The 27,336-nt window shown below is 43.7% G+C and overlaps 5 protein-coding genes across 7 annotated transcripts in view; 3 read left to right on the top strand and 2 right to left on the bottom strand.

The window, feature by feature from the left end:
* LOC122613327 (neuroguidin) overlaps window positions 1-21,055 on the bottom strand; it is a 37,068-nt gene extending 16,013 nt beyond the window's left edge. The window contains exon 1 of the mRNA XM_043787456.1: window positions 20,484-21,055. Within this exon, the coding sequence (XP_043643391.1) occupies window positions 20,484-20,492 (9 nt within the window). The 5' untranslated portion in view covers window positions 20,493-21,055. The remainder of the gene's footprint in view (window positions 1-20,483) is intronic.
* Window positions 4,425-11,856, top strand: LOC122613305 (ABC transporter G family member 20). Its single transcript, XM_043787418.1, has 10 exons — window positions 4,425-4,660; window positions 8,590-8,704; window positions 8,778-9,200; window positions 9,263-9,356; window positions 9,420-9,766; window positions 9,824-10,239; window positions 10,291-10,477; window positions 10,710-10,975; window positions 11,039-11,125; window positions 11,192-11,856. The coding sequence occupies exons 2-10, from the start codon at window positions 8,601-8,603 to the stop codon at window positions 11,401-11,403; spliced, it is 2,136 nt and encodes a 711-aa protein (XP_043643353.1). The 5' UTR covers window positions 4,425-4,660; window positions 8,590-8,600; the 3' UTR covers window positions 11,404-11,856.
* On the top strand, window positions 16,711-18,324 carry LOC122613318. Its single transcript, XM_043787444.1, has one exon. The coding sequence runs from the start codon at window positions 16,747-16,749 to the stop codon at window positions 18,040-18,042; it is 1,296 nt and encodes a 431-aa protein (XP_043643379.1). The 5' UTR covers window positions 16,711-16,746; the 3' UTR covers window positions 18,043-18,324.
* A 371-nt stretch (window positions 21,056-21,426) lies between the features above and the next one.
* On the bottom strand, window positions 21,427-24,180 carry LOC122617051 (septin-interacting protein 1). Its single transcript, XM_043792714.1, has 3 exons — window positions 24,011-24,180; window positions 21,681-23,959; window positions 21,427-21,615 (listed from the first exon to the last, which is right to left on the bottom strand). The coding sequence occupies exons 1-3, from the start codon at window positions 24,117-24,119 to the stop codon at window positions 21,484-21,486; spliced, it is 2,520 nt and encodes an 839-aa protein (XP_043648649.1). The 5' UTR covers window positions 24,120-24,180; the 3' UTR covers window positions 21,427-21,483.
* A 563-nt stretch (window positions 24,181-24,743) lies between these two features.
* Window positions 24,744-27,253, top strand: LOC122625903 (beta-1,4-glucuronyltransferase 1). Of its 3 annotated transcripts, XM_043805962.1 has the most exons (4): window positions 24,744-24,846; window positions 25,386-25,893; window positions 26,010-26,769; window positions 26,824-27,248. In XM_043805962.1, the coding sequence occupies exons 2-4, from the start codon at window positions 25,442-25,444 to the stop codon at window positions 27,022-27,024; spliced, it is 1,413 nt and encodes a 470-aa protein (XP_043661897.1). In that variant the 5' UTR covers window positions 24,744-24,846; window positions 25,386-25,441; the 3' UTR covers window positions 27,025-27,248. The 3 variants fall into 3 exon arrangements, with proteins under 3 accessions (XP_043661897.1, XP_043661896.1, XP_043661895.1); XM_043805961.1 differs by having other exon boundaries at window positions 24,744-24,821; window positions 26,010-27,253; XM_043805960.1 differs by having other exon boundaries at window positions 26,010-27,253.
* Window positions 27,254-27,336: the final 83 nt, after the last annotated feature.

The raw sequence follows: 27,336 nt of genomic DNA, 5'->3' as shown, positions 1-27,336 counted from the left end.
AGCTTTCCTATTTACATAAGAAAACTGAACAAGCTGTTCGCCCTTTAAAGTGCAATTGTGCCATATTGGAGGCCAATAACATGTACACATGTGAGTGTTAAGAAAGCCTAACACAGCAAATAAATCAACCAAAAATCCGTTTGCCTGATATTGATATTGAACGCCAAAACACATAGTTTCAAAAGTAATCATATTCAATTACCCAGTAGACAAAGAGCGGAAGTAATGCGGATGGATCCGAAAAATGTCCGCTAAAGATATTAAATACGAACGTAGAATCGGAAAACGGACGCTAAAACGGACAAAAAAGTTACCAAAAACGACCCGTAAATAATATTATAGAAGTATCGCAAAAGATACCATATACGGACCGTAAATAATATTATAAAAGATACCAAATACGAACCGTAAATAATATTATAAAAGTATCGCAAAAGATACCAAATACGGACCGTAAATAACATTATAAAAGTAAAAGGTCCGCAACTCAATCATTTTCGGGTTCCTAAAATGTTAGCTTTTGCTTCCACAAAACCACTGACAGATGATACGTATTACTGATACGATGATTAAGTATCGTTTTTGGATCTGAAATCGGACGTGTTGTCCGCCTAAAGTCCGCAAAACTATCGTTTGTAATATCATAAACGAAGTTTTTGTCTGCTGGGTACTTCCTATAAAAAATACAAAGTATTCACTTCATTGAACAGAGTAGTTATACGAGGAATAAATGGAAAATTAACTTGTCCGGATAGTAAGGCGAATTAGCTTGAGAGAAGTGGTATTTTATAATGTGTCAATTTCTATAAATTGCTGCCCTTCTAAATACCGATCAAACTTAATCGCTTATTGATTAAAGCTATAATTTATGTGAGGTTCAAAGATCTCATCCGATCACTGTTTAATACCACCATTTGACTCTCTGAATAAGATTCGTCGGCTGATATTTTATAGTAATACAACGTAATTAAATCAATTCTATGCAGCTGCAGTTACTGGCTTTCCTCCTCACTACGGGTTCGATAAAAATATCTCACATTCACTTCATTAAAACTAATTGAGACTAATCAAGTGTTGCTAGGGTGAAGTTTTCATTTTTGTCTCAGCAACATTTTCCAGCACGCAAGCAACATTATTGCTGTGTTCACCAATGCCAGTTGGCTAAAAAAAAAAACTCTATAAAACCATTTTTATAAGAACAAAAATGTATGTATAAATAAATATAATTAATTTAATTTATAAAAATATAAAACAATATTTTGGACTGATTTGATTTCTGCGAGAGAGTTTTTATAAAAGCTTTTTAGTTTGGCTCTGCTCAAAAGCTCGAACTCGAAAATTAAATAAAGTTTAAAATGCACGAACGGGTTGCCAGATTGCTTTAATTTGTATGTTTACACAATAAATGTACACGCAAAAAAAAAACGAATAGGTACCTGTTGAAAATTGAACATAAATGCGCCTTCTCCTGATTTTACCAGCTAACCTGAACTTACTTGTAGCCTTATATCCCTATAGTAATAGGTACTAGTAAAACTAGTACCTATTAATAACTGTATATACACATGTAATATTGTTGTTGAATATTTAGCAACGTATTAATTGCGGGTTAATTATTGTTATAACCGAATGAAATCGCAATTACGGAAAACGTGTCAGATAATCCATGAGAATGCGATGTAACTGAATTATTATTGTTTGCTCTACACGACATGTTATAAAGAGCTCAAAAATAATGAAAAACCATATTTCCTTACACAAAAATGTTTATCAGTCAAAAATAACTGGTGTGGACATTTGTTAAAATTCATTGCACGAAGAGAATATTCACGGAAATTACAAACATTTTTAATAAATATGCTGAATCACCTGTCTCATCAGATAAAGTAATTACACCTCTTACTCGTACAATAAAATGGTACATTCAATCTAACTGACTGAATGAAGGGTTTACGAGCTAATAAACAAATAAAATATTTTCGATCTGTCTGGCCCTTATAATCGTTCAATTCTTTACATTTCATTCAATTTCAATCAATCCTATATATTTAAACGAGAAGTCCAACAGTCTTGTTAATTTATCTCCAATTAAAATGACTTATAATAAGCTGTTCTTAAATCTCAAAGGAATAATCCTTTAATAAAACTAATCATCATTTTAAGCCCGAAATTCCATAGTTCACTTTGACGACTTGAGCCCAAGGAATGCATCACTGGAATTTCCCAATGATTCAGCTGCCGCAGGAAGGCAGGTTTAGTTACCCATTGCACAACAATTTGTTGGTTGATAAAAGTTTGCCACTTTTTTCACAAGCTCCAATTGCCGCGATCTGAAATATTGCCCGATTAAGCTGAGAGCGATTAAGCTGACAGAAAGCAGGTGAGCAGTTGAGCAGTTGAGCAGACCAATAAGCGGACTGAGCAGCCGGTGGTCAGCAAACCCTAAGTGGGTTGAAGCGTCGGCTGACCGACTGCCGCTCTGTGATAACAGACGTCAGCACGACCGCGGAGTGCAAACCCCAGAGCTAGCACCTCCACCTCCTCCTCCTCCACCACTTCCACTTCCAGCCCGCTTCCATCCCACTTCCAAGCCGCTTGCGCAGTCGCAGTCGCAGCTTCAAGGTCGCCTATTGTAAAAGAAAGCGCCAGCGCACGGCCTTGAACACGAAAAATATGTTAAAAGCCAATGGCTGAAACAAGCAGAAGCTATAGCCGAAGCATGGAAGCATGTGCCAGATAAAAGATGATATGGGATGAGAAACTTGAACTTCGATTTGCCCTCTTTTGTTTTGCATGGAAACGACGAATGTTTCATGTTCGAAAACTATCGAAATGTGAGCAAACAAGCCAGTTTTGAGTGCCATAAACTTTGCGCTTGAGTAAGACAATGGACAAAGCCAATTTTTTTGAACCAATTTGTATACTTGTTACTATTCGTCGTTTAGCTTTTTGCAAGCTTGTGCAAGACGGCAAAACAAGAAATCACCAGGCAGCATCCCAAAAATTCAAAATAACGCAAATTGGGGTTAAATGGTTGGCAAATGGGTTAACCCTCCGCTGATATATTAAATCAGGTATGTTACCACCATTTATTTGGCAGTGAGGAAATAAATACACTAGCTTCATATTTTATTTACTAAAAATTATCTTTTTGTTAGCAAGTAAGTAAGTGTTGTTAGTCTGGACGTAGTGTGATCTCGGAAATGATCCCAATCTTCTTTATGAGCCCTATTAAAATGGGGAAACTCTAACTAAGGAGATGACTGACAATTTGAGCGTTGATCTTCGTTCAAAGTGTACAATGTGAACTATGTTTGCTTAAGTGCTCAGACAAATAGACTTATTCTAATGCTCTCCTCATTACTATTATCTTTACAAATTAAATATTTTATTTATATTATATAGGTTTCTAGCCGGAAGCTGAAATCTGAAGCTCTGTGACCCTTGTATTTTAGTCATGACTACTAGAACTTTTTCAAACTACGGACGATGTTCATAAGGTTATTTAATTCCTAGTTCACAAAGTCATAGGTGACCCCCTCGAAAATGTGAAGTTGACTTCACAATTAATTCCGTAAAGATACAACCAAATAGAACAGGATGTGTCCATTCTCTATTTTAGAAAAACTAAGTTTTAACGGCATAACAAAAAATCATTAACTGGGGTATCCACCCTATTTCGAAAATCTGGTCCATAAAATCTCCTAATTTATTGGTTGTAAAACTAAAATATACAATATATATTGCGCCATTAGCATATTGAAAATGGAACTTACTGCGAAATAGTAATTGTTATTAACCTGACGTTTCTAAGCACTGTTCACATACCTGCAAATAAATTCGAAGAATAATTAGTTGGTTACGAATCAATTGGTTTCTTGCTGAACAGGTTGTGGATAAAGCAAATATTGAATAATTCATAAAGCCAAGTACCAGATAAATGCCCTTTTGGAATAACGACGGCGATAGCATCGGATAATTATAAATATGTGTATAAAGAATTTATTCTTTCCACCCATATACACCTTTATAAGGATGTTGATATATACATACATTTGTATATACAGTAATTTGTAGAAGTTAACAGGTAGACGCCGCACAAAAAACAAATAGATGGAAAAAGCGCAGCGTTGTGCCGCATTAATAATTTTATTCGTACAATCTATCTTCATTTTTTTCATACACTCGTTACCCCAGGAAACAACAAAAAAAAACCCGCACAAACAAAATCTTTTTTATTTTCAGCACCGCTCTGCAAGCGTCGCGACTTGTGAGTTTTGAATGGCGAGCTGTGAGCTGCGCGCTGCGATCGTCGAAAGCTAAGAGAAGCGATGACTGGCGCCGTATCCAAGCCAAGTAGAGCCCAGGTGAGCCCAGTTGAGCCAAGCCGGGTGGATTGAGCTTGCGAGTGCCCGATCCGCCGCTTGGTCAGCTCAGTCGAGAAACGGAGCTTGCAAGCGACACTTGTGGCAAGCGGAGACGTTCAGCGTTCAGCCGATCCGATACAGCCGAGCGTGAAAGACCGTCGAAAGAAAAACGGAAAAAGCCAAAAAGCCACTCGTCGAATCGGCGAAAAGCAAAGAAAAAATTGCAACACCAAAAGCGCGCGTGCGCAACTCGATCAGTTAGAAGATAGGCGAAAAGTCCCTCGATTTATACGGTACGGTTAAACAAACAAAAATATTTCTTCATTACAGTAAGAAATACTTGCGCAGATTTTGTGTGTGAAAAGGAACCAACATTTTAAGCTACTACAATGTGAAATAAAAGTTGGAACCAATTTAATTTTGATTAAAACCAGAGGTTTTAAAACTTTACTTTAAAATAATAAGTGACGGCTTTGCATCGCCCAAATAACGATTACGAATGAGAAAAACCACTCACACAAACACATGGGAAATGAAAAACGAAAGACTTAAGATACAAACTTGAGCGGGCTGCCTCGAAGCATGACCACATGTGAATTTTATCTGGGTGTATGTGAATTTCGGTGTGTGTACACAAGAAGATCTACGGCCACGAGCCAAATATATTGTGTTAATAATCGACACCGAAAAGTGGTGAAAAACTGCGACAGCTAACATTATTAATAAATTTCCGGCGTTCTGTTTGCCTTTTCCAAATATGGGTTTAGCAATAAAATAAATATCAAGTGCCTAAAAAGCTTACTCAAAACTGAACTGAGCTACGCTGAGTCGAGCTGTGGTTGGTGTTGGTTAAGCAATGCAAAATATTGCAACAGTACCCCATCCATTTATTTATCTCTTCGGTGTGTTTGGGACCCAATGATTTCTGCTTATTTTTCGGTTTCAAGTGGGAGTTAGAGCGCCACAAAGAAATTGATGCTAGCAGGTGAAGCAATTTAACATAGGGATTACGGAAAAAGGTACAACAGGGAAAACGCGCATAACTTGCGCACAATAATTTGCTCTGAGATGTAGTAATTTCGGATGACAAAACAGAAAAAGGTTTTCGACTAAAAAGTACTGTGACACACAAATCTGTGATGACGAACTAAAAACACAACGACTAGGACAAATCGCTTAATGAATAGCATAATGACATAAACTCACTTGTGCATTCAATGGGAAAAAAATAAACAAACAAAAGCAATACTTGGACAAGATGCATTATCCTAATCATTTATGCATTTTAAACAGATTGAAATAAGATAGTAAAGAAAAACTCAATAATTTTAGAGAAACGGTAAATGATTCTATTATACAATAAGATAGTAATTGAAAGGGGCTTTAAAATCTAATATTTTTCAAGAAGCTAAAATAAGAATCATGATTGAATTTTCATCTGAGAATTATAATTATATTTTCTGCAAATATATTTGAATATACTTAGAGACTTGAACCTTGACTGAAGCGTTCTTTTGTAAAGTCAGGAAGTTATGTCTCAGCTGTATAGGTGTACTTACAATAATGAGCATACATAATTAGAATCAATCGGATACGCAAACCGTTGAATCATTCGAAAGGTAAATGATTTAAACACAGGCGCGCAATCCGAGGCAGACAGCTGTTGTGGATATGTTGCTGTTGCTGCTGCTGCTGCCGCTGCCGTTGCAGTTTGACCGAAATGATTGTTGTGGCATTATATAAGAAGTGGCCATGCCACAAAAACGATGAAAGAGAAAGAAGAAAATGGTGAAAAAGACTGCAAATGAGAAGGAAGCAGTTGGCAGGAGTTTCAGCAGACAGCTGGGCCAGGCTGGAGAGTGGTTTGTCGCAGTTGCAACGTGTTGCACGAACTAAATACCCACTAACACTGGAATATGCCATCGGAGGGGTTGGCACACCGTTGATATGGTTGGCCTGCTAAATAAGCCGTTAAACCGCATCAAGGTAACAGCAAACTTGTTGGCCATTTAGCAACGTGTTTGGCAATAATTACACCTACTCCATTGGCCATGCTCGTGGCTGTGTTCTGGGGGCTGAGAAAGCAATTTGGGGGTCCGTCCCTATTTTTCTAAGCGGCTCATGGCCGTGGCAGCTCAATTGCAAACATTGCAAAACATTGGCAAATAAAATGCGACTGCAGCTGATGGCAAGACGGTCAGACATCAATAAATATATCCACCAATTTTGGGAACCGCTCGCAATTGAGTTACAACGTCAGCAGCAGCGGCGGTCCGCCGTTAACCAGTTGGCAACCTTGATGCTCACTTCTTGGTTTTTTTCGTTTTGTTAATTATTTCGGGTTTTTTTTTATTTGTGTTATGGCAGGTGTCGGTTTTGGGTATCGATTGTTGTACCGAAATATATTCATTTAGTGCATAGGTACTGTTCATAATGTCAGTGCGGTTATATCGATTAGTTAAGGACATTAAACCTTAGTAATCCCTATGTTTCGACAGTAAAAAATGATGTGGAGAAGCTACAGATTACTATACATGTTCATTAAATTCAAATGTGCATTGTCAACTATGTCACACTGGTTTAATGGTTTTTTATTTTACTTAACCTGAACCGCATTTGTTCATGCTTCCCAATCCGACTCGAAAGCTGCGCATAAAACCCATAAAACTTAAACGACATTAAGCTGAAATAGCTGAATACTCGTAGTAGTCCTTTGCATCACGATTTGCAATGTTAAGCAAACAGCAAAGTTGAAAACAAGCCATAAAGTTATGACCACGACTGTGTGTTACTAACCTTACTCAATTTATTTTTTGGGTAAATGCTTACTCTTTTGTAGGTTATGCTTTCGAACGCTTTATGGGCGTGTTTTGTTTAGTTTTTTTCCCCCACTTCATTGTTGATTTTGTTGTTGATTATGTATATATCATGGCGAGATAAATAAATGAGTGAGAGAGATAAATAGTTACAAATGCAATCAAGTAAATAGTTTATTTTTGGCTTGAGACTAAAACATGAGTTGGCAATCTAAGTGGGTCAAAGTCTGATTAGCGAGGTCACATGTATAATGATTTTTTTCGTTTCTGTTTTTAGGAATTTCTAGTCGCATATCAAACGGAAAAAGCAATAATAACTTAATTCAAATGTTACAAATAAAATATAATCAATATCTATAGTAGATATATTTTAGTTATAGTATACAATAGTGTTTTACACATCTCACAGGTCTAATGGGTCGGAAAACAAATAACTTCAATTCGACACATTCAGTCGTTTTGTACTTTTCCCTTGAGCAAACGATATCTCTGACTGCTTAGGTGTCATGATCCACTTGCGATTCATTTCACATTTAAAAGGTTTTGTCTCGACATGCAACAGTCAGCTCTTCCCATTTACAAGTCAGATTTTGTGCCCCTTAAACCTCTCATGACATATTTTCTTCTCAACTACAATCCAGTTCGCAAAGTGTTTATTTATTCTAAATGCATTTGTACTGACGTTGTGTAGACCTTAGGTATATACATACTTCTATACGGTATATAATTGTTATTCAAGACGATTCTGCATCTTTCCATCAGAAGTTCCGTGTTGCTCGCTGAGTTTGTCATATACTCGCAATGGTATGAGTGTAAAATACTGCATTTTAATTTAGCTGAGACGATATTCTTATACCCTTGAAGTAAGGTAGCTGGTCTATAGGTATATATGTTAATGTTCTAATTATAACTAACAAATCGTTCAAAGCTAGTTCACATTTTTACTGAACTTATTTAAAGTGTTAATTTTAACAGATGCTGGTTATAGATACTTGGCGTCCATTTTTAAGTAAGAGGCCAATGAACCCTTTCTTGGTTAAGTTAGTTAGAACTTACTGATTTCGGTTTCGTGTTCATTCAACCGCTAAGATGGCTAATTAGCGAGTACTTAGAGCTCGAATAGAAGCCCGAAAATTATTTTGGACCACACAAGTGATTTGAGTGCCTCGACACGTGCATGCCATAAAGCCTGGCAAATCAATAAAATACATAACCAAATCAAGAAAATGCGAATTATTGACGCAAGTGATTTATGATGTTCCGAGTGAAGGAGCCAGAAATAAAAGAAGAGGCGAGCATTGTAGCTATAGATTCTAGGAATGTCTCAAATAAAAATAGTATACATGAATTCCATTGCGCCCACAGGCATGAAAAACATTAAATTATTTATATTTATTACTTCTTAGAATAAAACATAATGGCTGCTGTTGAGGTGCGGAATGGCTATAAGTACTATGGCTCCAAATCAAATCCCAAGATTGTGCTTAACCAGCTGAATATGAACGTGATGCGTGGTTCTATGTGAGTTGCATTTCCGTTTGTTTATTTTTTGTAAACCGAACTAAGTACCATGCCCCTTCCCTCTTACAACCAGATACGGATTGCTGGGTGCCTCCGGCTGCGGCAAGACTACGCTGCTCTCCTGCATCGTTGGCCAGAGGCGCCTCAACGGAGGCGAGGTCGCCGTGCTGGGCGTCAAGCCAGGAGAGCCGGGCAGCGGCGTGCCAGGCTCCCGGGTGGGATTCATGCCCCAGGAGATCGCCCTGGTGGAGGAGATGACCGTTAAGGAGACCATCTTCTACTTCGGCCGCATCTACGGACTGACTGACGAACGCATCCGGGAGAAGTTCAAGCTGCTGAAGGAGCTACTCCAACTGCCGCCAGCTAGGCAGATGATCAAGCAGTGCAGCGGTGGACAGCAGAGGCGCCTGTCCTTCGCCTGCGCCATGATCCACGATCCGGAGCTCCTCATTCTGGACGAGCCCACCGTGGGATTGGACCCCATGCTGCGTGAAAAGTGGGTGCAAGAAAGTGGTTGGTTTTCCAATTCCGAATAACCTAATTTGTACCACCTTTCAGAATCTGGGACTTTCTCGTGGAGACGACGAGGAATAGCAAATTGGCTGTGATTATAACCACCCATTACATAGAGGAAGCCAAACAGGCAAACTGCGTAAGTGGAAATGGAAGTCATGATTAATACGGAGTTAAATGTATACTCTAATTACCCATTCAGATTGGTCTTATGCGAAATGGAGTGCTATTGGCCGAGGATACGCCTACCAACATTATGATCAAGTTCGGAACTCAGTCGATCGAGGACGCCTTTCTCATTCTGAGCCAGCGGCAGGGCAACGAAGACGAGTTGGCCCAAATCATGGATCACAACAAGAATCAGGCTTTGCCGGCAGCTGTGCTGCCCCCTGAGGTAATAGACACACACGAGCCCAACACGCCGGAAAAGGCGCCCATCCCCTTCGAGGAGCCCCTAAACGAGAACCGCAAAAAGATTTTCTTCACCACCAAGGGCAGGGTAAAGGCTCTGATGACAAAGAACTTTGTACAACTCTTTAGACAACCCTCGTAAGTTGCAACCAACTTCCATAGATATTTATCTCCACTAATGAGCAATATTTTTAGGGGAATTATCTTCATGCTACTGTTTCCCATCATACAACTGACGTGCTTTTATCTGGCCATTGGAAAGACGCCCACCAACCTTCAAATAGGAGTGTATTCCGGCGAGGTGGAGAACTATGGGGAGTGCTTTGACGAAAACCTGGTCACAGTCTACAAGGACAACGACAACGAGAGCTGTCTATTCAACAAGCTATCCTGCAGATACATCCGCGAGTTGGGTGACGACGTGGCCACGCGGAAATACTATGCCAGTGAAGCAGATGCTCTGAGCGATGCAAAGCGGGCCACAACCGTTGGCTATTTGCACTTTGCCCAGAACTTCAGCGATTCGATTCTCTCGGTGATGGAGGATGGCATCCACACCAGTGACGGTGCCGTGGACCACGCCGAGCTTAGTATCCACATCGATATGACGGGTAAGGGAGTCCACGTGCGAAGTCTTTTAAATCTATAAAGTTGTTTTGCAGATCAACAAGTGGCGTACTTCATGCAGCGAAAACTGCGTGACAAGTTCAGTACATTCATGAGGAGTGTTGTGAAGGACTGCAATGTATCCACGGCCATTGTAGATCTGCCCGTCCAGTTCCAGGAACCCATCTTTGGCAGCACAGACATCGAGTTCCAGCAGTACTGTGCCCCCGGAGTGATAATGACGTGAGTAGAGAATCCACACGATGGACCACACAACTACCTCTTCTCACGTGTTTATGTTTTTTATTTTATGAGCTGACGAAATTCACCGCAATCCATTAATTGGTTCTTCGTTGGTAGTAAATCAGATCTTTGCTTGCTTCAGCATTTCCCAAAACCCTAACTGCTAACTTGTACCACTCTTCGCAGCACTGTTTGGGATTGCCATTTATTAATTGCTTTAATTGTATCATAGCATGGTGTTCTTCCTGGCCACTTTGATGACGGCCGCAGTGTTCATTTCTGAGCGCATGGATGGCATCTGGGACCGAACTCTTTTGGCAGGTGTCTCGGCCAACGAAATGCTGTGGGCCCATCTCCTAACCCAGCTCATCATCATGGCCCTGCAGTCGTTCGAGGTCATTATGTATATTGGCTTAGTGTTCGATACCTACAACAATGGGGATACCACAACGCTCATTGGGTTGTTAACGCTGACTGCATTCTGTGGCATGTTGTTCGGTAAGTTGAGATACAAGAAACATTCCAAGAGGACAGTTTGTTAACAATGCTTTAATCCACTAGGTCTCTTCATATCCGTCTTTTGCAAGTCGCACACAGAGGCAAACTTTGTGGCTACTGGCGCGTTTTACCCCATGATTATACTGTGTGGTAAGTGTTCTCTAGCCAGTTTTCCCATCTTCATATTTAATGAAACCTAATTGGGAATACTTGCAGGACTTCTGTGGCCCCTGGAGAGCATGCCGCAGTTCCTGCAGGATCTAGTGATGGTGCTACCCTTCACCATACCCTCCATCTCCGCTCGAAATGTGATCGAGAAGGGCTGGAGCATCACCCACGAGAAGGTGTACAATGGTTTCTTGGTCATGGCCGGCTGGACGATCATCTTCTTCGTGCTCTGCCTGATTGGTATCAGACGCAAGGCGTAATTTTGGTCCATGGGCTAATCTTTAATATTCGGGGGCCTTTCATTTAGTGGTAAGGTTTTAGCATTTTTTGTTAGGTGATCTATGTATGTGCATATCGTTTTAATTTAATAACTATCGGAAGCATATCACTCGCATGTTGTAGACTCTCATCACACAAGGAATCACATTCATACCAACGAATCGTAACATATTTTTAGGCAACGTTCTATACTGCACTAAAAATATCATAAGGTCTTAAGGGTGTCTCACAAATAATATTTATAATACACAGGACAACAAATCGTACTCATTGACAAGCACAAGTTTCGTATTTAATTATTTGATCAACTCACACAATTTAGAACAAGTCATACATTTTTATTTACTTCGAATGTGTGTGAATTTTGTATATTTAAATGTGAAATTATGTAAATCGAAATTTCCAATCAACCAAAAATATAAACCTAAATTAAATGATTGTAAATACAATTGATTTGGGGGTGCAAAGGTTATTTTTTAAAGATTAGTTTAGTTTAAGGCATTGCAACATTTAAATCAACTATCAACCGGATGCGTTTAAGGCAGTCAACAAATGTGTCAAGTTTGGCTTTCCGTGAAATTCAAAGCTGCATAAAACTAAAGTCCATTCCTCCTACACACGCATATGCATATATAAAATTGTATGTTTGCTTTTATATATAATATTGCCTCATGTGTGTGGGCCAAGGGCAAGGACACACTCACGACGACGACGACGACGATGTCGAGGACGTGCCAAAGTTGCTGACACACTTCGGGCTGGAAAGTGCTAGACAGAATGTCTGCCCGGCCGGATGACTCCCCCGGACCCCCCAGACTTTCTCGTTGTCTGCCAGCAGACATTTTTATTACAAAACTTTATCTTTGCCAAATACGAAAAGGAAGAGTAGGAAAAATACATATAAAAAGCCATCGTCCTGCCGTCCTGCCATCCTGCCACCCTGCTAGTCCCCGGTGTCCTTGTGAGCGTCTGTTTTTGTGGGTGTTGCAAGTGATGGGTGGCATAAAATCTAGTTTGCTATTCTATATAACTTGCATTAAATATGCAAGATATGAGTCATTGCATAAGTTTGAGTGCTAACTTGTTGCGTTTTACGGAATGGGCATGCGATTGCCAGATGAGAATTGCAATTGTAGAGTAACAAGTTTTTGTTAAATTGCAAATGATTAGACTTTAAATTTTAAGCACGCTTTGATTAATTAATACATTTTTCTCTATTTGATTTTTAATATCATATTAAGTTAAACGCAGGTCTTAACAGTTCATAACCAAGTAGATTATAATTTTAAATCCAGAACACATACATTTGTTACGCTGAAATAATCGTTTATCACTTTCGCAAGAGCTATATGTCTTCTTAAAAGCCATTTCAGTGTAGGTCCTCATAATTCGAATCAATAATTCATCTGTGCACGCAGATAAACTGAATCCTTGTTTAAATTTAAATTATTACCATTCCGCATTCTGCACACAAAATGTAAAGTGAACTTTTCCGTCTGGCACACACAGACAAAGATTTTCCAGGGGATGCCCCAGGATGCAACAACAGCAACAAGAACCAATAAAAACAACGATTTTGACTACAAACAAAGTTGCATTAGTAGGTCAAGGTGCCCGAAAGTAGGCAACTGAAAAGTTTTCTCGAGCGTAGACTGCACAAACAATTTGGGCTAGCCATGGTTTAAACTTTGGACGAGAACACAACCACACCCGGACAATATCAATAAACTGAAAAAACCTGCTCACTCCCAAAATTAACACTTTCTCCGGAGTAGTGAAAAAGCTGTAACAACTTTTGACCCATTTCATGTATATACAAAATACATTTTTGGCCTTAAATTTACTTTGAAGGGGCGGCGAACTGAAAAGTTAGTAAAATGCTCTCGTAATTTGACCTTCAACCGAGTGAAGCCAACTCAGGACACAAACTCACACAGGGACAGCAAACAACCAAAATCTGGGGGAAAAGAGTAAATATTTAAACGTAATTTCGTTTGAAACAAAAGGAACTTCAGAGTCCAGAGCTTGGAGTTCAGTCTGCAGGATGTTTATGTATGGCTATGGGTCGTGTGTGTAGTTATATTCACATTTAAAGCCTGACCAGTTGCCTATTGTCTATGTCAAAAGTAGATGAACTTGGAGTTGCATAGATGATTTATAAATCCGTAGATACTTTCACATGTACATATATACAATTACTAGCAAACATCGGACTATCTTACGTTATTATAGGCAATCGAATAGTAATTAGAAAGGGTCTGCTTATTTATAAGATCAACCCACAAATGGAATGATATCGACCAATGACTTCTGCAAACATAAACAATGTCTATAAAGCCCCAACACAACTTTTACCCATCGGATAAGGGGCCATATTTTTCGAAATTAAAACCATCTGGCCATCAAAATGAAAGATGACACAATTGAGCTTGGAGGGCGAAACGGTTTGTTGGGCCCCACAGTTGGAAAGGAGCCCAAAACAATGCCGACTTTTGCATTTCATTGACCCTTTAAATGGCTAAGAAACACACAGATGGCACCGCCAACACACTCCGCTCCTCTGCATGTCAGTCAAAGTTCTTTCTCTCGGCAAAATGGAGAAAAATTTGATTTGGGGAGTTTATTCAATTTGCTGCATGTGAGCCCGCCTGTAGGGGGCACATCACATAGATAGATACACTCACTCGCACTCGCACACTGGCATTTAAGTGCACGCCGCTCAACTGATGTCTGACGGACAACCAGAGTTATGGCCGGTGGGGTGGCTGGAATCGGGTGGGTGATTCTGGGTGATTCAGATGGGTTGCGCGGTGCGGGGTGGCCTGGGCTGGGATGGAGCGCTCTGAACTTTGCCAATATAATACAATCAACGTTGGGCTTCGATTCGATGCGCATTCGATGCGTTTGCCGATGTTGAGGCAGTTGAGGTGGCTACCAGACCAGCTACCGATGCGTAGGCCCACCCAACCTCACGTACCACCTGCCCCCAATCCTTATCCCCATGCACATCCACATCCACATGCACATCCGCACCCAAGCCCACACCTACACACATGTCACTCCCGCTTCTCATGTGCAGAGGATGCCTTTTGTACATAGGCTCGTCGTTTCATTCACTCGCCCGAGCAGTGTGTTCGATTTTTACCTCCTTCTCGCTCGCTCCCTATGTAGTTTATGTACTCCTGTGCTCCGAGTTCCTTGTCCTGCACTCTGCCGCACGCAACGGAGCACGGGGAGGCAGCTGGCATCCTGACCACACATGCGTTTGGCCTTTTGCCTGGCACACATAGCAACAGCAACAGCAGCAGCAGCAGCAACTACGTCAGGTTGCAGCAGCAGCAGTGGCAACAGCAACAGCAACAGAAATGTCGCGCTGTGTTTCAATCGTTTTATATGGCGCAACTGCCGATTGGATTGGCACAGTGGTCACTGCGTAAGAAATTCTTCACTCTTATCTAAACGGAGTACGAGTTATTTAAATTAATATTTATTAATCAATTCTTCTTTTTCTATTTCAATGCTACCACACCAATAATACCAATAATAATAAACAATAACTTAAGCCCAAGCACAGATCAATTTTTAAATGGTGTGCAAACTTCGTAGAATAGTGGACCACACTGAAAACTCTGGGGAGCCATTCAGTTAGAGTGGTATTTTCTTTTGGACTCATAGGATAGATAGTTCCCTGGCTCACTGTGCACAAAAGCTGGGCTCGAGAAGCGTCAGCCAATGCAGCGACCGGGAAAACAACAACGGCGGCGGCTGAAATACATGCGTGGGGAAAACGGCGCGAGTGCGGGGGGCGGGAGGGTCGGTTTTTCGGGGGGAGGTGGGAAATGTTGTGGGGGAGATAGGGTGGCAGGGTGTTGCGAATGGAAACGTGTACGGCGAAGCTGGTGAAAATGGCGGCAGCGAGAGCGACAGCGACGCAGCCTATTTCGGTGGCCAGAAATATAAAAAAGGGGCGTGGACGGGAAGGGGTTGGGGCGGCCGGGGGTTCGTGGCAGCTGAGGGACAATGTGCAATTCACCGGAGAGCAAGCGAGAGAGAGAGAGAGAGAGAGCGAATGGGTGGAGGTGGGCGTGCAGGCACACAGCGAAATGCAGTCGGAAAACGAGGACCTGCACACAACTGCACTGAGGACTATGTACGATCCGGATGTCGTGTATGTATTGCCATTGACCAGGACATTCCCCCTCTCGCTCTCCGGGCCCATCTCTTTCTGGCCTGCTCGCTTGTTTACCAATTTATTTTGCGCACAATACGAAACACGGAAAATGCATGAGGCCACCGGCTGTCTCCCAGCCCCATTCGCATTTCCACCCACAAAAACGCCGCCCACCGCCCACTGCCCACCATCAGCCCCCCCAAAAAAAAGGCCGATGCGTTGCAAACGAACGCAATGATAGCCACACAAGCAGAGGAGGCCAAAAGCAACAACAGGGAGCGGGCCGAAAAAATTGCAGAAATTCCAGTTCGATTTTTGGCCATAATGCAAAAAAGCATGTCGCCCTGCTCCCTCCTCCGCCCCACAGATGAACATATATGTATGTATGTATGTATCTGCCATCTCGGTTGCTCCTGCATTCGGTGTTTGTTGTTAGTTTCCGGTTGCCACTTTGTGCGGGGATTTCTGCCTTTCCCCAGTTTCCTTTCCCGGCTTTTCCTTGCTTTTTTAGACTTTCCTCGTGTATTTTTTTTCCAGCTTTCTGTTTGCCTTTATATCCTTTGCAGGCCGCGACTTCCACTTTGATAGAACGAGCGCCGTGTTTTATTTTGTTCCTCCTTCATTGTTGCCCCTGACTTTTAGCAAAAAAAAGAAAGAAAGAAAAAGGGGGTTTGGCGTGTAGTACCACGCTCGTAGTGAGTTTTTGTGCCCCATGTCCTTCGTAGTAGTTAGTACGCGTGGTCCAAAGTCAGTCATCAGCCCATACGCATTTCGCTAGTCCAAGTAAAAAAAAGTCGCTATGGAAATGCAAAGAAATGGAACGAACGACGTAGAAAGGAATGGCAACGAAAAATTGAAGGAAAATGGGGCACAAAGGATTCGAACGTCCTGCAAAAAAACAAATTCTGAATGGGAGAAGGCAACTTGGCATCCTAAGAGAGAGACACATTTTTTGTTGGCAAATATTCCCTATTATCCATGAAGCTTCTGCAGCTTGAGAAATAGTTGCAAAGCACAAACTTAAGCGCTATGCTATAAACTATTGGTTTTAAAGAGAAATGTATGTTTTCTAGATGTATTTCCATCAAAGCAACCCATCTCGTATATAAAAGGGAAATTTAGTCTGATACTCTAATATAAACACTGCCATTCAATGAGGCCCCCTCTACTTGCGTTCGTTATCCTTGGGCTGTTCAATGCAGCATCCTCGTTCGTTAGCTGGAGTGATGCGTTTTACGAGCAGCAGGCGACGTATCTGCGTCCTGATGAGCCCCACACCCAGGATGCACAGACGCTGCTCAGCATGCTGTACGCGCACAACCAGATCCAGGTCTACTGTCAACCGCCAACAGCGTTGACCATGTGGAACGTATTCCAGAGCAACCGCCTGCGCTTGCAGATAGCAGCTGACGGAGATTACAGCCAGTATAAAGGAGCCACCGTGCGGGAAGTCCACCAGGCGCTTAGTCTGCTGGATGAGTGCCACGAGGGAAAGCCACTGGGACATTCCGCAGAGGAGCCACGGATCGTTTCGATAGCCACGCATGACCACGCCTGTTACGGCATCTACACAGTCCAACCGTTCGTCCTCACGCTCGAAGTGATCAGTTGCGACCTTGAGCGGGTCACACAGTTCACCTTTGGCCTCGTTCTGTGGCTAAGCTGTCCGCTCCTGGCGGACTCGCTGCTCGCCTTCTACTGCTCAGCTGCCGCCTTGGGCGCCCACCTGGCGGGTGTGTTGGCGGTCGCGGCCGCCCTAATGTCATCGGACCGCGAGCGGCACCTACGCCTTGGAACGCTTAAGGTGAACTTCAAGCTGGTGCTCAAGGAGCGGCCCACTGCGATAACCTTGGCGCTGATCGGAGGCGCTTGGTTGCTCAAGTCCGCCTGCCAGCGCTTCAGTTTCCTGTGGCGACGCACACTCTTCCGCCGCCTGCATCACCGCTTGCTGAGGGGCACCTCCTACTGGCTGATCCTCACTGCGTCCGATCACCGGGGCTTTGGGTGGACCTGCCTAATGCTGCTGATACCCTGGCCGGAGCTTTTGTCGCTGATAAGCTGGCTCAATACCCAATACGCTCGCTACCAAAGGTGCTCCTTTAAACCAACGGAAATCCAGTGGGAAATCGTGAATCAGGAAGCCCCTTATCAACGGTCATATTTGCCATCCGGACACGATAATCTTTTATCCGAAACCGAAGGGAATTTTAACACCATTAACAGGCATTTTTACTGGGAGCAGCGAGAGAATGAGCAGGAGCAGAATGAAGATGCCTTAATATGTGAATCCTGTTCTAATTGTCATAGACATCCCTTCACGTGGAGCTGCTTCAACAGAAATCTTCAGATGACTTCGACTAGAAATCCAACCTGCCCAGAACCTCAATTGACCACCTTATATCGCAATCTTCACTATTCAAACTCTGCAAGCAGCACCACGTTCAAGTGATAAACAGAACTGAAATCGAATCGATAGCCAGCCAGGAAGGCAAATGAGAATTTTCAATTTGCCATATGAAATAGGTTGTCGATGGGTGGCAGACAAAGTTTCTCAGCAGCGGGGAAATGTGTAGGCAAACTCTGCCTTATTACCTACAAAAAGGCTCACGAATGAGCATCACAAATTAACTAAGAACTGAAATATTACGTAGAAAAAGCACATGAATAGGACCCACAAAGAACAAAGGACTGAAATAACAGATTTTATATGTTTTTGTGCTTAATGTTGCAAGTTGTTAAATTTCGTTTGTGTACAAGTAGAAACGATGTTTTCGCATTCTGTTTTTCATAAACAAGTGAATCCATTTGGGAAGCATTCTTTAATGTCTAATCACCAAGTATAGGAATCTATAATAATAGTGGTGAATGCCCGCTGAACCTACTTAGGTTCAAACTCCTGAGCAGACGCCCATGGAGCTGCATCCGTGCTGCTTTTAACTTAATTGTCCTGATTAGCATGCGTCCGTGCCTGTTATCCTCGTTGAAATTTTTGTGCTTTTGACATTCGTTGGCGCACGGAGTTACAAAATAAGAGACTGGCCTGCACGCGCTGTGGGGCGAGGGGGTTCGGGTGGTGGGTGGTGCGTATTGGGTGTGGGGGCACAAATGTGCCTATTACCTCCTCCCCGGCAGTTTACCATTAGCCACAGGAGGGGAGGAGCAGGCTGCTGATACTGATGCTGATGCTGATGCAGCTGCAGCACTGGAACAACAACCAAGTTCGGTCAAACGTCAGAAATGTTCGTGCGCTTTGGCTATTGAACGCAGTCCAAAGCGCAGTGCAAAACGCAGTGAGTCCACCCACTGCCCATTAGCCCACTAGCCCACCAGCTCACCAGCCCACCACCCAGTACCAACACCACCACGCCATGCTGGGACCAAGGACCTACTCCTCGGCCCGGGCATCGGCAAATGCAAATGCAAATGGGTAAAAAGCGCTTTGACGACCATGTGGATGGAGGCGGTTGGGCTGGCACGCTGGCTGCAGTGATGAGTGGGCGGTGGGGCAGGGTGGGCTGGGTGGTTTGGGTGGACAGTTGGCCGGGGCAGGCGCAAAACGCATTTCAAATCGAAAAGTGGTACTTCACTCATTTGGCGCGGGGAAACGGCGGCAGGTGACTAACCAGAGGATTCGTTTCTCCACATAGATACGATACAATACAGGGTATCAAGAATAAGTTCAAGAGTCTAAGTTTTTTGAATGTATAAATGTCTATCTAAATGACTAAATGAATGACTACAAAGTAGTGTAATGATTTTTATCTATGATTTTTATTTAATGATTATCCGTTAAAGATGATTGATGATAACCGTCAAAAGTATATTTCTCTTGACTTTTGAATCCTCAGCTGCAATAATAGGGTGTCAGCGAGTAGCAACCCCAATTGTTGCAGCACATTTGATTTTCCTCTCAGTTGGTCCGCCTGGCTGAAGGAAAAATTGACTAAATGCGCCGTTTTATGTGCATTACGTTCGGAGGCGACCTGTACAGGCGGACCGTCTGTCGAAATCGAAGCACGACCAACCATTTCTAATTGCCATATTTGCCATAACTCTGGAAGCTCGACAGTTTTCTATATCAGCTGTATATTTTTCGAAACTTTCCGGTTTTGGTGGTTGATTTGATGGCTAGGGAAAGTGCAGCCAGGGGTGAAGTGGGGGTTGTGTTGGGTATTTGGGTGGTTTAAGACCGACTTGGGTTGGGTGGTGAGGCGCGAATCGACTCGGGATGGTCGCTAAAAAGTGCATTTTGAGTTGTGGTGTCCCGTATCGGGATTATGGGGGTTGTGCACGATGGCGTCAAAAGGTCAGTGGCAGGGTGGAATATCATTGAATTGGAAACCTGAAATGTTTTTTTTTCCAAAACTACAGAGACTTACAAAGATTTGTTGCAAAGAAATGATTTTAGCACATGTTTTGCGGGTTCAAAAATGTAATTTATTCAAAATGAATTTAATGTAATACTTTAAAAAATACAAAACTAGACAAAAACAAACAAAATTTAATATTTTTTTGTATTTGAGGATAATGCTGATATGCAACAAAACTAACGTCAAATAATCTTTTTGGTTATCATAACCAGTTACATCTTTTGGGAAGCAAAGAAAGAACATGTTTATATATTTGAAAAAAGTATTGTATATAGCGCTTTTGAGTGGTCTGTTGAAAATTACCGTAAAAGAAAAAAATGTATCTGCATCTAGAGAATTTAGGATTTTTTAACAAATTGCAATCATGACTAGGAAACTTCCTGAAACTAAATTCCTGTATATATTTAGTTATGCTACATGGACATATTTCCGAAAGTTCAGGAATATTATTAAACAACCATTTAAGCAATAAAACTTGGTTCACAAAGCTTTTGTTTATGAAATTTAATGTTTTACACACCTGCACCATTTTGATGTCCTTGTGTGGGTGTCCCGTTAGTGAGTCCTAATCCAACGGGTGTTTGCGTGCCGGTTGCTCGGCGAGCGGTAAATTTAGCAAAGGAAGCAGTTAGAGCGAGACGCCAGCAAAACAAACGAAAGCAGCTACAACAACTGAACTTAAGACGCGAGAGAGCGGCGCACGTGGTGGAATCACTTTTGTTTTATTTGCGCTTTTATTGCACTGCTTGTCGAATTCATTGAATTTGGGGGGAAAACGCACACACGCACACGCACTCACGACTGCATTGGCAAATAGTGTGGGCGGAGTGCAACGAAAGAGCGGGAGAAGCGAAACGAAAGACACGCGGTTTCAATTTACTAGCAGTGATTATCGCGATAGGAGTGCTTGTGTCTTGGATTTACAATTAATTGTATTGCACTGCGCGAGCCTCAGTTGACTGCACCGTTTCGAACCGCATTTGGCTCAGTACTTCCTTGGTTTGCCGTGCGCAACACGAACCGAACGCGAACTCAGTCAGTTTATTCCTATTTCTCCGACGCGTTCTAGAGTCAGCTGCGATGGCCAGAGGTGGAAGCGGGCCGATGACCAGTCGATACTATCGGTGTTTCTGGCATCGATGCCCGACTTCGAGAATCGATTACTTTCAAGGGTTGCTCCTACTCAGAAAGTACGATTTACCATTATTATTAAAATAACCTGATTGAGATGAAAATAATACAAAAGAAAAGCAGTTGATTTAAAATGATCACAATTATTAATAATACGCCTGCATACAATGAATAAATACCGAAAAATACTGTCGGTATATTTACATCTTAAATTCATGGAGCATGCAGCTCAGACAAAAACCATGGTGAAAAACTTGGATATATCCTCAATTTCAAAAATATGAAATCTGTTTCCTTTTTCATGCAGAATCTGATATACTTCAAGACATGAGAACTTTACAAATCGTCCTATATTTGCGTTGATACCTCATCATACAGCAATTATTTATTTAAAGGATTCCCGTTTGAGAGCGTTCAATCAGATGATTCAGTGCCACCGGCTTCCAGTTGCTGAAGCTTCCATCGCTGACCATGCAAACGTGACGATCGATGTAGCAAAAGAGCTTGCCCACGCGGTATATCTGCAGATAGATCATAAATATATTAGCATGTACATCTGTTTGGTCAATAACAGATTCTTAGTCACCTGTTTGCCCAGCTCCCGTCGCCCAGGCAGAGGAGCGAAGATAATTCCCAAGTCGGCGCATTGCTGCGACACCAGCTCCTTGAACTCCAGCTGGGCGGGCGGATGAATCAGGTCCATCATTATGACTGGAGCCGGAGGAACTGGAGGCGGAGGCGTGGGCGTGACCGTGGGCTGCAGCAGGGCATCGCTGGCTCTGTGCATCATTTCCAGAGCTCGTCGCAGATGCTCCTTAACACTGGGCTCGCGCAGAAGCGGTTCACTCAACATGCTCTTCCAGCCGGTGTACCATCGGGAGATCTCTGCGTAGTCCGGTGACTGATTGAGCCAGACTACGAGCACCTGCATCCAGCGCGGGAAGAAGTGTCTGTCCAGTAGCTGGGCCATGTACATGGGATCGATGAGCTCGTGCCACTCCCACACCTGTTGCCACAGCTCCAAGTCCTGGTGCAGTGGGTTGATGATGAATTCGGCTAGAGTCACCTGCAGTTTGGGCACTATGTGTCGCTGCAGGAACTCTTGCATTTCTTCCTCGGGGAAGGCCTTCTGCCAGGGCGTGAGCATGGCCCTAGCGGACCGGTCTTGCGGTGACCAGGCGCGCAATGCCACGCCCAGTTTGCTGCGGATCTGAGGATAGACGGCCTCCTCCAGCTTAGTGCCCAAGATGGCGTGCCACGGCAGCACCCAGCTGTCGATTGGGACGGTGTCGGTGAGCGGGTCCCACTCCTGGACGCCAGCCGCCAGTCGTGGCAGAACCAGTTGCTCGAGCACCGAATCCAAAACCCAACTAGGTAGCAGGGGTGCCCAGGCATCCAGGAGCGCAGCCATCGGCGGATGCTCCTTTGGCTGCCATGCGGCTGCGCTGGCCCGAAACGAAGGCATCACCCCGGCCCAGATGAGCGAGGAGTACGGATCGAAGACGTTTCGAGGCTGTTGCTCCGCCGCATCTCCTTGCTGGAGCATCCCTCGCCATTTCTTGATAAGCTGCAGCGGCTCCGTTGGATGTTCCAGTGGCTGCCACTGCACTAGTTCCTTCTTCAGGAGCGGCGCTATCACGCCCGCTGCCAGATCTGCAAGCCCGAACTCTTGGAATTCGGCAGCGTAGTCCACGAGCAGCTCCCGAAAGAGTCGTTCCGCCTGAGGTAAGCTCATATCTGGATTCTCGCTTAACCGCTCCACTCGGTCCAGGGATTCCTCCAGCGTGCGTATGTGGTTTCGTTCTAGTTGGACGATCTCCTCCAGCTTCCGGTGCTCGCTCTCCAGCGCTGCCTGCTGGCTGGAAGACTCGCGTTCCTCGTTGTCGAGGGCGATAATCTCCTGCTCGCACTGGCTAACCAAGAGCTGCAGGTTGTGCGTCAGCTCGGGCATGGCAAACACGCAGACGGAAGCGGATCCCTTTTCCGTGGCTTCCGCATCGTAAAGCGTCTCCTCTGGCGTAATTTTAGCCTGTCCCAAGGCATGGTAGCCACTCAGCACTCTCTTCTCTGGGCCTGTCATATCGATCACCGGCACATTGCCCAGTTTCTTGCTCAGCTTCTCGGACAGCAGATGGCTGGACGTGTGGCCTTTGGCAATCACCTCCTCCACGGACTTGTAGTAGTAGCGCTTACCCTGCCGCTCGACCGTTTCAGCCCCACCGGCTGAGCCCTTTCGCCACTTGTTCAGCTGGTCCTTGAACTCCTTTGCCTCGCGCACGTCCTCGTCCACCTTGATGCTCTTGTTCGTCTTCCCTCCGATGCTTGCGGCAGTTTCGGGTCCATAGGCGCCAATAGCGCCTCTGCCCTTGCGGACATGGGCTTGCACCGGCTGCGAGATGCCCTGCAGGTCTTTGCCCAGACCCTTGCCGGGCTCGTAGCCCATTTGGAGGAGCAGCTTAGCTCCGATGCCGCGTGTATGCTGCTCCCAGGCGCCCACATTGCGCTCACTGGTAATGTGCGAGCGGTGCTGAAAGGTGGTGCTTGCCGGCTTCCGGCTCAGCGATGGCTTCTCCTCTTCCGCGGAGCTGTTGGAGCTGCCCGGGTCGTTCTGGCCAAAGGCTGGTCTTCCGCTGTCGGCGGAGTCGTCGCTCTGCTCGTCCTGGTCCGCCTCGGCGCCCTCTCTTTGCGAACCCTTCTCGTCATCGGCTTTTAGCGCTTTCTTCTTCTTTTTCCCCGCCTGCTGAATGCCGCCGGCCACAAAATTGACGGGCATGGTGTAGTCTTTGGGTTTACGGGCGGCACGGCCCCTTCGTGTGACTCCGGCCTCGCCACCACTCTCCTCCTCGCTGTCATCCGCCCAAATACCTGCAAAAAGTTAGTTTAATAACTAATTCTGGGAGGAACTTCAAAACGTACCGTAGATCTGCTGGTGCCGGCTCTGGCGCCCACGAGGCCGGTTGATGTTGAACTCATTGTCCAGATCGTAGTCCGATATCTCGAAACGCTCGTACTCGTTGTCCGACATCCTTGCTAGACGTGGATGTATTATTTTCAGCTGAAACTGAAACTTCTGTGGATGTAAACAAACGCACCATTGACAATAGGGATGGCCCCATCACTTGCAAATTAACTATCGATACTATTATCGATAATGAAATCGATTCAAAATGCCCTATAAGTATCGCAAATGGGCGCCAAAACTATTTTAAATTTTTTGATTATCAAAAATCAACACATTCTAATTATTTATCATTTTACGTGGGGTAATCTTTTCTTTCGCTTTTCAACTCCATTTGAAATGGATCCGTATTCAATAGAACGCAGTTTGTACTTAACATAAAAAGGCAATAAAGTGGATTTACAACTATTTTTAGAAAATAGGTTAAGGTTTTAGAAAGATTTCGCTGATCAGAGTGATAGAGAGCGGGGTATCGATCTAGTAACATAAGTATAGTAAAGCCGTCTAATCACCTGTCGACCAAACTGCTAGTTTACTAACATTTAATGACGCTATCAATTGTTTATTGTTATTGAATTGATATGATAAGGATAGGAAAATACGACATTCGTGATAACTAGACGGATAAGAAAATCGCTCTTATAACGATCGCATTGCGGGAATTTCAGTTAATTTAGTCTCTATCCATTACTCATTGCCGACTGTTTGGTGTCCCGTTCGCGAAATAACTTGTCTTTTAATCGCAACAGCAGAAATCTGCGGGATTGCGTACGTTATAAAGTCGTCCTAAAATGTGATTATCTTTTAAAATTCAAACTTTTGTTATGGGAATTTAAAATAACAGCAGAAGAAGTTAACCCAAAAGAAAAGGAAATTTATTACTATGTAGCATTTTGTTTTTAATATTAACTTTATATATTTCATGTTTCTATATAATAATAATTAAAATATATTTTGTTATGTTTAAATTAGATCTGCGCAGTTTTTTTTTCTGTGTATGGGACCATAAATTCGACCGCGGTTATCAGCGTGCGTATATCATGTTTAGTTTTAGTGGGTAAAATGAGGTAGGCATCTTCATTTGTGGTCAGCCCCATTATCAGAACATTATAAAACACCAATGAACTTCCTGGCATGCTACCGCATTAAAAGGGTTCTTATCGGATGAGTACAATACTAATTTCAGTTCATACAAAGGGGACCAGTAAATTAGGCGCAACTAGAAGCCAAAAGTTCAGTCGCTACCATGAACTCTTCTTTTGATTTTCAAATCCAGCTAAGCACGTAGCATTTTCAACGGAGCTATATCAATATTTTGGTTTCCGTTTGCAGGTGAATTAGTTTCCTGCAAGCTAAGGAGTTCTTGAATCAATGCATTCCAAGCCAGCATGGCGACCATAAGTTTCTGCAATAGAAGATATTTCCGACTGTGGCCAGTGCTCATACTTCTCAGTGTGGCACTGCTGCTGGTTTGGAAGAACTTGCAGCAGGCTGAGAAACTAGCCAAATCTTCAAACAGCGGTGGGCAAAAATCGTTAGGATTTTCGCTGTCCAACGACACAACTCCACCAAGTTCTCCTGCAAACTTATATCTGCACAATGATCGGCAGCCCAAAGTCATCCCGCGAGAGGAATCCCCGCGCACCAAGGAGCTGCAGTCATTGCTGAAGTGCCGCAACCGATCGCTCCGTTTCCAGAGGCTGCAGCACGGAGACTTCTGGCTGCTCCAGAATCTCGTGGTTGGACGCAAGAGTCGGGAGGTCGGCTGTGCCGAGTCCGTGACGTACACCACCAACGGGGATTTCACGTTCTTCGATAATCTGGAAATGGTGGTCTCACGGTGAGTGCTATTGAATAATAAAAACTTTATTGCTTTGCTCTAGAAGCCATACAGTTGCGGCTACGATAATAGCTGTATATAGATTTCTTTGCTTATTCATTGCATTTACTTTCCAGTTGGCGTGCTCCAGTAAGTTTTGCCATCCACACGCCCGGCTATGATCTGAACACCACACTGGATGCCATTCGGTATGTGCGAAACTGTTTGCCGGAGAGCGACAGCATCAAGGACTGGGTCTCATTCCACGTGTACTTCCCGAACCGGCACATGCCGGACTACGTACCATATGACGAGACTGAGGTCCTATTTTACCCGCATGTATGCACGACGGTATCGCCGCCCTACACACGAATCCCTCCCACGGAAAGCTACAAGTCAAGGGCCAACCTCACCTACCCCATCAATGTGGGCAGGAATATAGCCAGGCAGGCGGCCAACACTCACTTCATCTTCGCCTGCGACATCGAGCTGTATCCCAGTGTGGGCTTCGTGGACCAATTCCTGGACATGGTGGCCAGGAATCACAGTGTCCTGGCCCTGGACCCCAGGCAGCGGAGAAGGGTCTATCCTCTGCCCGTTTTCGAGATCGAGACTGGTGTCCAAGTGCCGGTGGACAAGGAAGAATTGCTGGCCCTCTATCGCAAGCAGCAGGCTCAGGTGTTCCACCTGAAGCTTTGCCCCACATGCCATACGATTCCGGGCCAAGAAGAGTGGCTCAACCGCACCTCCAAGGCCGATGACCAGCTGCACGTGTTCAGCCAGACGCTCCGGAAACGGAAGTTCCGCGCCTGGGAGCCCTTCTACGTAAGCGACAACACGGAGCCACTGTTCGACGAACGCGTCACCTGGGAGGGTCAGTCCAACAAGCGCATACAGGTGAGTAACTACTGTAGTGAAGGTTCCGATTCAGAGTGCCACATTTTATTGCAGAACTACGCCATGTGTCTTTTGGACTACGAATACCACGTCTTGAGTCCAGCATTTCTTGTGCACAGTCCTGGCATCAAGAAATCCAGCGAAAGAGACCCTACTCGTCTTCAATACGCCAAGGAAATGACCAAATTCATCAAGGCCAAAATCGAACCCGAATATAAAGTGCTCTTCGGAACGAACTCAGCCTGCAGGACGTGACATTTCTTTAACAATGGAAAACGCTTAGAAAACCCAGATGTTTGTAACTTATGAATATATGCCCCATCTAAGCTAGGATCTATACAAATATGGTATTACACGATTTTACTAAAACCAAATAGTATGTAAGTACACCGAATTTATTTTGGATTTAATGCTCACTGCTTGTCATCCAATGAATGTGAACATATGTGTCAATGAGACCTCTGTTTCATGTGTTATGTAGTTGCATTAATGTATAATAAATAGAACATACATTTTAAATACAAAATTGTTGAATTGTTTTATGACAAACAAATGATTTTGTCGAGA

The sequence above is a fragment of the Drosophila teissieri genome, chromosome 2L (assembly GCF_016746235.2).
Source record: "Drosophila teissieri strain GT53w chromosome 2L, Prin_Dtei_1.1, whole genome shotgun sequence".
NCBI lineage: Eukaryota > Metazoa > Arthropoda > Insecta > Diptera > Drosophilidae > Drosophila > Drosophila teissieri.
Note: the sequence above shows the minus strand (reverse complement) of the source record. Positions and strands in the feature narration are given on the sequence as shown.